General features: G+C 36.7%; 1 protein-coding gene across 1 annotated transcript in view; it reads right to left on the reverse strand.

Annotated features, from left to right (window-relative positions):
* BRIP1 (BRCA1 interacting helicase 1) overlaps positions 1-12,952 on the reverse strand; it is a 99,310-nt gene that overhangs the window by 44,127 nt on the left and 42,231 nt on the right. Inside the window, 5 exon segments of the mRNA XM_054709671.1 lie at positions 3,331-3,492; positions 5,698-5,838; positions 5,951-6,116; positions 8,623-8,777; positions 10,003-10,135. Coding sequence (XP_054565646.1) covers positions 3,331-3,492; positions 5,698-5,838; positions 5,951-6,116; positions 8,623-8,777; positions 10,003-10,135 — 757 coding nt within the window.

Genomic DNA, 12,952 nt, shown 5'->3' on the forward strand with positions numbered 1-12,952 from the left:
AAAAAAAGCAACTTATTTTCTATCCCTCTATTAAAAGGCTAATAATTAAAGTAAACTATAATGAGGTCACTGTACCTGCACTATTATAATCTAAGCAGAATCTAGGCTAAGAAGAAAATAAATAAGATGTGTAACCACTACAGTGTTTCCTAAAAAGTACTACTACTTTCAGGTGCTGCCAACCTGAATCTGCTATAAACCTGTTGCTGTAAAACTTGAGGGTGAAATACTTTGGAAAAAACACCACTTCAACAATCTAGCGGAGAAGATCCACTAGAGAAAAAAAAGAAATTTACAACACCAAAATAATAATAATAATCCTTTTTAAACTGTGATAAAATATACAAAGCATAAAATTTACCATCTTAACCATTGTTAAGTGTATAGGTCAGTTAGGTTAAGTATACTCACATTATTGTACAACCATCTCCAAAACTCTATTTATCTTGCAAAATTAAAGCCATTAAACAACTCATTCCCCTCTTCCTCCAGCCCTGGCAACTACCCTTCTAACTCTCTGTTGCTATAATTTGACTACTCTAGCTACCTTATATAAATGGAGTCACACAGTATTTGTCTCTTTGTGATTGGCTACTTTCACTTAACATAATGTCCTCCAGGTCCATCCATGTTGTAGCATAAAAACAACCTATTTATTAAAACAACCTATCTATAATAATAAAAGCATAATATGCTAATTAGACCGGATGTCCTTCCGGATGACTTTCCGGACGAAGCCAGGGCTGGGAGGGAAGCCCGGGTCCCGAGTGCCAGAGGGAAGCTGGTGCTGGCAGCCGAGGGAAGGAAGTCCTATACTTGCACAAATTTCGTGCATCGGGCCTCTAGTTTATTATATCTCTGTAGGTCACAAGTCCAAGCACAGTGCAAATGGATTCTCTGTTCAGGGTTTCACAATTAATGTGTCTTCTGGGGCTGCAGTTCTCCTCTGGGACTTGGGGTTCTCTTCCAAGGTCTGGCTGTTGAAAGAATTCATTTCCTACTAGCTATTGGCCAGAACTGCTCTCAGCTCCTACAGGCCACTTGCAATTCCTTGCCATATTCCCTAACCTCTCCCATCGTCAGTTTACAACACAGACATCTGCTTTCTTCCAAGCAAGCTAGATCATGTCTCTCTGACCTCCTCTTCTGCAACCAACTGTAGAAAACTCTCTGCTTTTAAAGGGCTCGTGGGATTAGATCGGGACCAAGTAGATAATCTCTCCCTATCTTAAGGGATTTCTTATGCAAAATCCCTTCACAGCAGTACCTATATTACTGTTTGAATGAATAAATGGGGGAAAGAATGTACACACAAGAGGCCAGGAATATTAGGGGGGCAATCTTACAATTCTGTCTACCACACATAGGTAGGTATGAAAATGCATGGCAGTTCTAAGCACTCATAATGCAGTGTGCCTAAAATAAAGGTATATACAGGATGGGGGCATGCTAGGAATAAGGCTGAAAAATAACGAACGCTATGGGTAGTGCAAAATATTTTAGGCTCAGTCTTTCAGAAAATAATGACTTACTAAAGGTTTTTAAACCTTGGTATACTATTAGGGTCTGATGGACCTATTTTTTACTTTTGAACATGTCTATTTGTAAAGATTGATATTTCATCACTTTTTTTCTTAGAGAACTTAAAAAACACACACACAAAAGGCTTGGTGCCTGGTGTCTTTATCAAAGACAAAGTACCCAATGAACAGCAAAGTACTAATGCCTATAAATTTTAGTTGATTCATTTAGCTATAATATATTTTAAACTACTGAAACTGGCTAATGAAAATTATATCATTTGAAAACACTGGAACCAGAAGGTATAATTTATTGCTCAGGCTGTTTTCCACTGTAACTTTTTCACTGACAATTATATTACTGTCCCTTTAAATAACTTTACATTAGATTTGGTTCTCCTCCATATATACTAAGAAAAAAACATACAAAGCTGGTTCCTAACATATAAAGAAGCATTCTTACCACATCTTTGAAGTTTAGCAAAAAATGAAATTGTTCATTTATTCAACTGGGCATTTCCTGGCTCACTTTTTACAACTGTGATTGGAAAATATAAAAAGGTTTCATTAATGTGTTAAGATATTGCTTTACTTTAGTTCCAGGCTTAATTATTTGGTTATCCTTAATATAACTATTTAGTGTAGGTGTTCACACTCTGGAATAAATATTGCTTTATATTAAATATTTTAAAGATGTTTATGTCCATTTTATTTTTAGAAAGTCTTGTAAAAAAAAAAAAACCAATCTGATTAGATTTCTTGTAGAAACAATTCCTTCAGTTTATCTATAGGAGGACTAATTTACTGCATCTCTAGCTAACAAGGGATGTCTCTCAGTCCCAGCGGGCTGCTATAACAAAATACTCCTGACTGGGTAGCTTATAAACAACAGAAATTCGTTAACAGTTCTGGAGGCTGAAAAGTCTAAGATCAAAGCACCAGTGTGGCCCTCTTCCTGGTTCACGGCTGGCGCCTTCCTGCTGTCCTCATGTGGGGAAAGGGACAAGGGAGCTCTCTGGAGCCTCTGTGATAAGACACTAATATTACTCATGAGGATTCTAGTCTCATGACTTAAGCCCTCCCACCGCTTAATGTCATCATCTTTGGGGGTTAAGATTTCAAAATATAAAATTTGGGGGCCATATTTAGACCATAGCAGTATGTATGTAGATGAAAAGACAGTAGAAAAGCCAAAAGTATCAATATTGCCATTCATATATATTATTTCTATGACTGTCCTTACATATATAGCTTCATATGAAAAAAAAAAGAAAATGAAATTGAAATTTAGCTTTGATTTTGATAAATATATTACTCTCAGAAATTATACGTGGTTTTAATTCTTTAGCTATTAAGACTAAGATATTATAACTCAATTTAACTCAAGAAAATATTGAAAATCAGAGTGAGTCTAAAAACAAGGAAAAAAGTAATTTACATGAAGTAAAAATATAGGCAACCAAGAAAGTTGACTTTAGATTCAAATTACTGAAACTTTCAAAAGTATGATTTATGAAAGTGGAAAAGAATGCTCCTTTTCCCTTCAACTATGAAAATATCAAGCTACCTCTAAGAATAAAAATCCCATACACATAAATATATAACAAGCACTGCTTGAAAACGTTTTCAGTCTTTAAACTGTCAAGTAAAACAGTAATAGAACAATTAGGCAGTGCCTTAATCAATAAATAAAACAATATATGATGTTTAGAAAACTATAATTCCCCTGTTGCTTCTAGCCTTAGGAAATTTATCATGGTAATCCCACATGATTTTCTAAAGGCAAAAGAAACAGTAAGTATTCCCTTACCTTGTAAGATGGCAAGAAACACAAAATTCCTTGGCCAACAATCTGGCATACAGATAACAAAAGTGCTCCCACTTCATCCTGGAACTCAAATGTTTCTGTGTGCTGGAAGGTAGCACAGAGATTCCGACCCTTGGGTCCTGACCCAATGGTGCCAACCCAAACCTAGAATATAAGTATATTAGTATTAGAATTATGCCTAAACTAGGCAGGCAACTTAGCATTTAGTTGGGAGCCTTAATTACACATATATCAAAAGAAGCTCAAGAACAAGTTTAGAGGAAATTCATTTTTAAATTCCCTTTATATAATTATACTAGTAGCCCGTTTGCACGAAGATTCGTGCAATAGACCTTCATTCACCTGGCTGCCTGCACCAGTTTTCTGCCGGCACCGGGACCCAGGCCTTGGCTGTGGCCACCGCCTTCTGCCTTCTTTCAGGGTCTGGGCTTGGCCCTGGACGGTGGCCTTGGGCTCGGCCACACCCAGCGTCCCTGCGACCCGATCGCAGGAGCCGACCCCCAGTGGTCTCCTTCGATCGGCGCTGGCGCCCAAGGCCGGGAAAGCCTCGGGCGGCTTTCCCGGCCTTGGGCTCCGCCACACCCCAACGTCCCTGCAACGGTTTCCTGGTGGGCGTGGTTGATGGGTGTGGCTTGGGCGTAGCAAAGGTGCGGTCAATTTGCATATTTGTCTATTATAAGGTAAGATATAGATTTAATTTATAAAAGTTTTATTTTTAGGCAGATCATTGAATTCTCCTAGGATAAAAGCAAAAAGGGTTTCACTTATCTATTCCCTAAATGGTTTTTGCATAATTAAGCATGTAACAAAATTATGTTGGATGATGTGAACAAATGAAATGGATAAATCAGAAATAGTCCAAAGTATTAGAGGTAAGGACTGGTATGATCTGCTATAGGCAAGTTTCTAACATTCAACTATGACAGGAACTACTCTTCCACAAATTCACTGATGTCCAAAGACAGAGTCATAAAAAAATCAAACCCACGAAATTTTACAGCTCTATGCAATTCCTCTAACTCAGTAGTCGGCAAACTCATTAGTCAACAGAGCAGCAAACCACGGCTCGCGAGCCGCATGTGGCTCGCAAGCCACGGTTTGCCGACCACTGCTCTAACTCATACAGATCTAGCCTTGGTGTAGTTAATTTGATTAAGAGAAAGAACAGACTTCATTAGTAATCCACAGAAAATACAAACACTTCAGATTGCTGAAAAATGTAATAATATTATATTTTGAAATAATGTATGAGATTGAAGTACATTTTACAAGATAACATCTGACGGACACCATATTAAGCAATTATTACTTAAATGATCAACTAGTAACATAAAAAACTGACATTATGTTTCCTGATACAAAGCAATGAAAAGTAACAATACTACCTGTGTAGTATTCTTATCAAACTGCTTAACCTGAATCTTATGATAAAGAAACAATCAGATAAATCTAAATTATAAGCCATTCCTTAAGGAAACAGGTGAATTGAATTCTTCATAAAACGTCAGATAGACAGAAAGGAAAAAAAGGCAAGAAAACTGTTTTAAAGACCAAAGAGACATGAAAACCAAAAGCAATATATAATTCTTGTGTGGATCCTGGATTAAGAATTTTTTAAAAAATAGGTTAAAAGGCATTTTGAGAGTAACTACAGAAATATAAATATTGACTCTATTATATCAATATTAAATATTTCTCTCTGTCTTTCCCTCTCTCTTCCACTCTCTCTAAAAATCAATGGAAAAATATCATCCTCAGGTGAGGATTGAAAAAGAAAGAAAGAAACAGAAGACAGATCAATAAATGACAATAAAAACATTTTAAGGAAAATTAAAGTAACATCGATATGGTATTATCATAAAAAATTAAAATCTTAAGTCACAGGACTCATAAGAGTACTTATAATTCATTTCAGATACTCAAATATGTGCACAACACTTGCTAACTAATGCTAGATAGATATTAGTCTAGGTACAAAAGAATGTATAAAAAGAAGAAAAAGGATACACCATAGTCTAATGGAAAAGAGAAACACATAAATAATTAAACAATAGACTCTATGGTAAAGAAGTTGAATTTTCATTTTTTTAAAAACACTAAAACTTATTTAAATGAGGAAATTGCAATACAATCTTTGCATACAAAGTATGTATTTTTATTCAGTGGGTTGAAGGAATGCATTTATTAGTATTTCTTTTTTGTTGACACTAAGTAACTGACAGATTTTCCTTTATTCTAAAACTGAAATGTTGATTTTCCTATTAGGATCTGTTTGCTAGTACTTCCAATTTGTTTATGTGCAATTATATTGAGGTAAAAAGACTGAACGCCTTCAAAAAAAATCCTAACCTGTGAGTTATTAATGACATGATTAGCTTCCAGTTGGATAGTAAATGTAACACCCAGTTCTGATGAAAAGGATTTCATTGGTGATAACGTCCCAGATGTCAAAACAATCGTCCACACTTTGCCATTAATATCTGAAAAGGCCTAGAAGGAAATAACATTAGATATATATAAAATCATCTTTAAAAGAGTCAGGCACATGTATTTGTTTGTATTGAGTTAGAAGACAGAATTTTCTATGTAACAATCAGCTTACCACAGCTGGATTTAAGCACCAAAAGTTTAGCACATGAACTGCAGTTTTCTGTCGTGAACGTTTCTTATTTTTTGGTGGAACAAAGAACCCATTTTTATCAGAAATATCAGTCTGATTTATCCAAGAATAAGTCTGTTGAATAGCAACTTTATAATCATCTGCAAACCTAAATGAAAGTAAGTGTTAATTAAATGGCAAAGCTTTATAAAACCTATAATGTCCCAGCTAAATACAGGAAGAAAATTGATTATATTAAAACTAAATTGAGAGTACTATATCTTCCCAAAGATTATATTTTGCCAATGAAACACCTACCACTAATTAAATTTAGTAATTTTGATAGAAAATAAGCCATTAAGTCTTAGAAGCAACCCCCTCTTATAGAGATTAGATATCATCTAACCATCCACCCTTTATCATTCCCCTCCCTATGATCAACACTACATAAATCATGGCAGAGCCAGAATTAAAATCCAAGCCTCTTAACTCCTAGTTCAGAGCTCTTTGTACTCTACATTACATCATTAGCTATAAAATAGATAACTAGCATTATTGTTAGAAAAAACTAAAAAGTTGTTTACACTTTTTTATTACATGAGAAAGTAGAAAAACATTCATTTTTATTTAAAGTTTAAAAAGTTCAGAAGACTATAAAAATGTTAAGTTTCTTTAATATTTGGGTCTCAGTCTTAATCTATTTTTAACAAAGGTATTGAACCAGATGTCCTCTGTAATCCCATCATTTTATAATTTCTTTCAATAAGAGGCTATAAACACATAGGCTTAAAGAGAATAAAATGTGGTATTCTCTACCAGTCCTAAATTTTGCTCTTAGAGAGATAAGGTCTTGATGTTCAAGGCAGGAATCCTAAATCTGTGGAGAGAATTTTATAAAAATATTGAGAGCTAAAAACTATAAAACCCTTAGAAGAAACATAGGGGAAAATCTTCATGACATCAGATTTATCCATGGTTCTTGGATATACCAAAAGCACAAGTAAGTAAATTGACTTTAAAGAAATAAATAAATTGGACTTGAAATTTTTAAAACTTTTGTATACAAAGGACACTATCGAGAGAGTGAGAAGACACCCATAGAATGGAAGAAAATATTTGTAAAGCATATATCTGATACAGGATTAACATGCAGAATCTATATATATAAAAGCCTAAGTGACGCTATGACACACAATGACCACCAGAGGGCAGACGCTCAACATAGGACCTGCCCCCTGGTGGTCAGTGCGCTCCCACAGTGGGAGCACCACTCAGCTGACTGACGGGTGCCAGACCCTGGGCTCACAGCTGGCAAGCACAGCTGCGGTGGCACAAGCCTTTCCCACCTCTGTGGCAGCGCTACTGAGCTGCAGCAGTGGCAGGCGCAGCGGGGCCAGGATGAGCGGGAGTGGCACAATGCCCGACCCAGGCTCAGGCTCCTCCCCAGCTGCCTGTGCTTCGTGAATCTAGTTATTGCTACTGAAATGTACACTACTACATCCCTCCGGGGATGTCGGACTGCCGGCTTCCACCCGATCCCCACAGGGATCCGGCAGTCCAACATCCCCTAAGGGGTCCTGGATTGTGAGAGGGTGCAGGCCAGGCTGAGGGACCCCACTGGGGAATGTGCATCAGGCCTCTAGTATATAAATAACTCCTACAGCCCTGGCCAGGTAGCTCAATTGGTTAGAGCATTGTTCCATACAACAAAAGGCTGTGGGTTTGATTCCTTGTCAGGGCACATACTAGGTTGCAGGTTCAATCACCTATCAGGACATATATGGATGGCAACTGATAAATGTTTCTCTTTCACATTGATCTGTCTCTCTCTTTCTTTCTCTCTCTCTCAACGGATGGCAACTGATAGATGTTTCTCTTTCACATTGTTGTATCTCTGTCTCTCTGTCTCTCTCTCTCTCTGTCTCTCTTTTCCTCTCTTTTTCCTTTCTCTCTTTCACATTGGTGTCTGTCTGTCTCCCTCTCTCTCTCCTTTCTCTCTTCCTCTCTCTCTCTCTCTCTCAAAAATGAATGGGAACATGTCCTTAGTGAGAATTACAAATAAATAAATAACACCTACAAAAAACCCAATTCAAAATGGATTTGAATAGATATTTCCACAATAATGCCTTTCTGCCTTTGCTCCGTCCCAGAGCCGCCTTTCTGCCTTCCCATGCTGCCCAGAGGCCTGGAGCGGCTGGGAGCGATGCGGAACGCCTGTGTCGTCGCCATAGTGATGACACAGGCGTCCTGCTCCACCTCCGGCCACTCAGCACCTGCATATGCAAATTAACCCACCATCTTTGTTGGGTTAATTTGCATACTCACTCCTGATTGGCTGTTGGGTGTTGCGAAGGTACGGTCAATTTGCATCTTTCTCTTTTATTAGTGTACATTAGATAGATACTTAAAAGACAACTTAATTGCTTAAATTTAGTCCTAGAGGACTATAAATTTAATGCTGAATTAGTGTATCTATTGATTTCAATACTTATTTCTATTAATAAAGACTAATTTCAATTAATCTGAATCTGTGCCAAGGATAGCAATATTCCTACCAATTGTTTATTATTATCCTATGTACTCATACAAAATAAGAATGTATTAAACACATGCTAACATCCAATAAGGCTAATATTTTTAAGAGAAAAAAATACAGATCAGATATCTTCATTTACCTGCTATTTTGCCTAAAAAGATAGTCAAGCACCATAAAAAGTCCTTTGAGCATTATTTGAGTTGAAGCACTAATAATAGGTACTTCTCTTGTCTCCTCTTTACCATGAACCAATAAGATTTTTTCTTCTTTTTGAAGGACAGCAGAAAAATGTCCCTATAAGAAATTACAATATTAAGTATACAGTAGGGAAGGGTTAAGGAGTAAAACAAACTTTTCAAAGCTATAATGAAACCCAGATGAAATATACATTGAAATTTTAGGCAAACTTTACTAATACACAAGTGCTAACAATATGCTTTAGATTCCCACATTATTTTCAAAGACCTTTAATAAAATTATATATTTAGGAGGTTCATTACATCTTCAGGTAATCAGGGTATTATTTATTTAGTACCCTTCAAAAGTAATGAACTACATAAAAATGTACTTACCAAATGGTTTCTCCAGGGAGCTTAAAGAGTTGATATGTCACCTAAATACCTGCATTATTTCCAGTGTATTCTGATGCTCAGAATAATATGACTATATTACAAGAAAAATTAAACGAATGAACCAAAGCTAATTCTAAAATTCAAATGGCAGAGTAAGGCCAAGAGTAGCCAAGATCATTCCAAAGGAAAAGAACAAAGTGAGGAGATATGCCTTACCAGATATATCAGCATTTTTCTAACAGTAATACACATATGACAGTTTAGATAAACAGAATCATAGGGTTCAAAATTAAATTCACACATGAATGAAAAATTAGATATGTTACAGAAATGGCATTACAAATAGAGGTAAAGGTGGACTATTTAGTAAATGATAACGAGAAAATTCACTATCCATATGGAAATCAAAATGGATTCCCTACCTCATGGGATACACAAAAACAAGTCACATACTCATAAAATTTTGCATACGACTTCATAATGTCCACAGTATCCTATAGCCCACTCATGATCTCCACCCACCTAGGTTTATAAACCACTATTCTGAGAACAAAATATGAATTTCTTACCTACCGTATTTTCCGGCGTATAAGACGACTGGGCATATAGAAGATTTTCCTGGGTGAAAAAGTCGTCTTATACGCTGGAGAATACGGTATTTATTTTCCAAATTTTTAACTTTTACAATTAACAAAATAAATTTACAACCTAAAAATAGACTTATTTTATCTTCGAATAAGCAATTCATTCCTTTAAGCCTCATTTCCTTCAAACTAAATAATACTACTTTTTCATCCATAATTTATGCCATCACACATAATACTGTCAAACTTACATAATAAATTTTTAAAACAAATTGCTATATTTTTTACCCTGGATAAAACTTATTCACTATTAATCATTTCTAATTCACCAAATGAATTTCCACAGGTGGAAAGAAACCTTACCTGCAAAATGGGAAAAGTAGCAGTGGTGATACCCATTTTGTGTAAATTTAAGAGCATTTCACTTCCACTCCATATTTTACAGGATGATTCATAATCCCGTTCCACAAGATGTTCAGAGTTTACTTCTAACCAACTGGAATGAAATAAAATAGTCCCCATCAACCAGTATCATCCTATGGGCACCATTTTCATAGAACAGAGAATTGAGATATGTTCATCTGGATTCCTTGAAGCTCTTAGGACACAAATATAGATTAATTAAGACATATTTGTGTCCTAAAAGCATATCTCATATTACAAAATAAACATTCACATAGCTAAAGAGCAAGCTTTCAATTAGAAAAAAAACAAACAAACAGGCTTTTATTCAGAAAAGAAAAACAGGCAGCATTTTGTGGATTCAACTGCTTTACTTGACTCTCTCCAAATGAGAGCCATGTCTTGGAAGCTCATCCCAAATGCACATTAAAGGAAATACAAAACTACCTAATAAAAAAATTTAAGTTACATATTAACACACAAAAAAAGAGAATTACTAGAGCCCTGCCTGGTTTGGCTCAGTGGATAGAGCATCGGCCTGTGGACTGAAAGGTCCCTGGTTTGATTCCCGGTCAAGGGCACATGCCGACGTTGTGGGCTAGATCCCCTGTAGGGAGCGTGCAAGAGGCAGCCGATCAATGATTCTCTCTCATCATTGATGTTTCTTTCTCTCCCTTTCCCTTCCTCTCTATAATCAATAAAAATATATTTTTAAAAAATTGAATTACTAGAAAATATATAAATATATTCATTAACTTATATACACATGTGTACATCCAGTAAGTGCTTAAATGCCAATTATTATGCCAGACAACTATACTAGGTAGTAGAAATACAGCAGTACATACTAGTAAAATAGGGAAGGTCCTTATTCTCATGGAAATTACATTCTACTAAAGGAAGAAAGAAATTTAGAAACAAATACATGAACAAGAAAATATCAGGTAGCAATAAGAAGTATAATGAAACTAAATTAGATTTATGTAATCTAATTGCTACTTTAATTTGAATATCAAGAAAGCTCTCCCTGAGGTAACAATTGAAGGCAAATGTACTCAGTCATGGCAGCATTGAAAGCAAAATGTACCCAGTCCTGGGAGAATCAGAAGAAATCATGCAAAGATCCTGAGGTGGTTCACAAATTATCCTCTTTTAAGGACCTGAAAGAAAGCCAATGTATTTGCAACACAATGGGCAAAAAGGAATAATGGTATGAATAATGTTAGAGTGATAAGCAAGAATCAGATCATGTTAAGCCAGGATAAGAAATTTGAATTCTATTCAAAATGCAATGGGAAGGTTTTAAATGGAGGATTTTAAATAAGAGAGAAAGAGACCATCTATTTTAAGTGTTTAAAAGATGATTCCAGCTTCAAAGTCAGAATGGATTATAGGAGAAAGGCAAGAGTGAAAGCAGAGATAGGTTAGGAGGTTGTTACAGTATTCTAGTTGAATGGTAGACATGAGACTGAAGAATTTGGGATATATTGTGCAGATGGCATTTACAAGACTTACTGATAAATTGAATGAGGTGGGGCAGTAATTGAGAATTATACTTAGATTTTCTATTTGAGAAACTGACTAGTACTGTTTGCTTAGATGAGAAAGACAGGGGGTTAGGTAGGGGAAGGGAATAAGTTTTGTTTTGGAAAGCTGAAATTTTATATACAAACAAAGATATAAAGTATAGTTGGATTTATGAAAATAGCACTCCTGGGAGAGGTTGGGGCTAGACACAGGTTCAGGCCTCGGCAGTACTGCTATGGGACAGGGTTATGAAATTTAGGAGAAGTGAAGAGCTAGAAATGAAATGAGGTCCTAGGACCAAGTCCTGAGGCACTTCAACATTTATACATCAAACAAGAACTATCAAAAAATTTGAGAAAGAATAGAGTCATTAGACATAAACATGCACTAAATGATAAATTTGTATAGGAGGACAAGAACTAAGCATATGGGGGTGGGGTGAGAAGGAGGTTTTTACAATAGAAATTTGTGTATACCTTTTCTGTTCAAACGTGACTGTATAACTTTCACTTTTTTAAGAAGTATACTTGTTGCCGAAACCGGTTTGGCTCAGTGGATAGAGCGTCGGCCTGCGGACTGGAAGGTCCCAGGTTCGATTCCGGTCAAGGGCATGTACCTTGGTTGCGGGCACATCCCCAGTGGGGGGTGTGCAGGAGGCAGCTGGTACCGATGTTTCTCTCTCATCGACATTTCTGGCTCTCTATCCCTCTCCCTTCCTCCCTGTAAAAATTAATAAAAAAATAAAAATAAAAAATAAAGTGGCTCTCCCTGAGCACATAACCCTTAAAAAAAAAAAAAAAAAAAGTATACTTGTTAAGGGAACAGAAAAATGCTGAGATAAATGAAACAGGATCTAGAGTCAGAGAAGGTTTTTTCTAAGATCCTACATAATAAAAGCCTAATATGCTAAGTGTCCGGTCATCAGTTCAACCAATCAAAGCATAATATGCTAATGATATGCTAAGGCTGTTCAACCACTCGCTATGACGTGCACTGACCACCAAGGGGCAGACAGTTGACGGGTCGACCAGTCGCTATGACGTGCACTGACCACCAGGGGGCAGATGCTCCGACTGGTAGGTTAGCTTGCTGCTGGGGTCCGGCTGATCAGGACTGAGTGAGGCAGGCTGGACACACCCTAGAGCCCTCCCGCGGTCCCTCCCCAGCTGGCCAACCTCCCGTGTTCCTCCCCGGCCCCAATCGTGCACAGGTGGGGTCCCTCGGCCTGGCCTGTGCCCTCTCGCAAACCAGGCTGAGGGACCCCCCACAAGAGCACGAATTTCATGCACCAGGCCTCTAGTAAAGAGATAAAAAACCTAATGTCTAATGAAAGAGAAATTATGTAATATAAATCTTAATAAAATTACTACTAAATATATTATTT

Source organism: Eptesicus fuscus, chromosome 20, assembly GCF_027574615.1.
Source record: "Eptesicus fuscus isolate TK198812 chromosome 20, DD_ASM_mEF_20220401, whole genome shotgun sequence".
NCBI classification, from domain to species: Eukaryota; Metazoa; Chordata; class Mammalia; order Chiroptera; family Vespertilionidae; genus Eptesicus; species Eptesicus fuscus.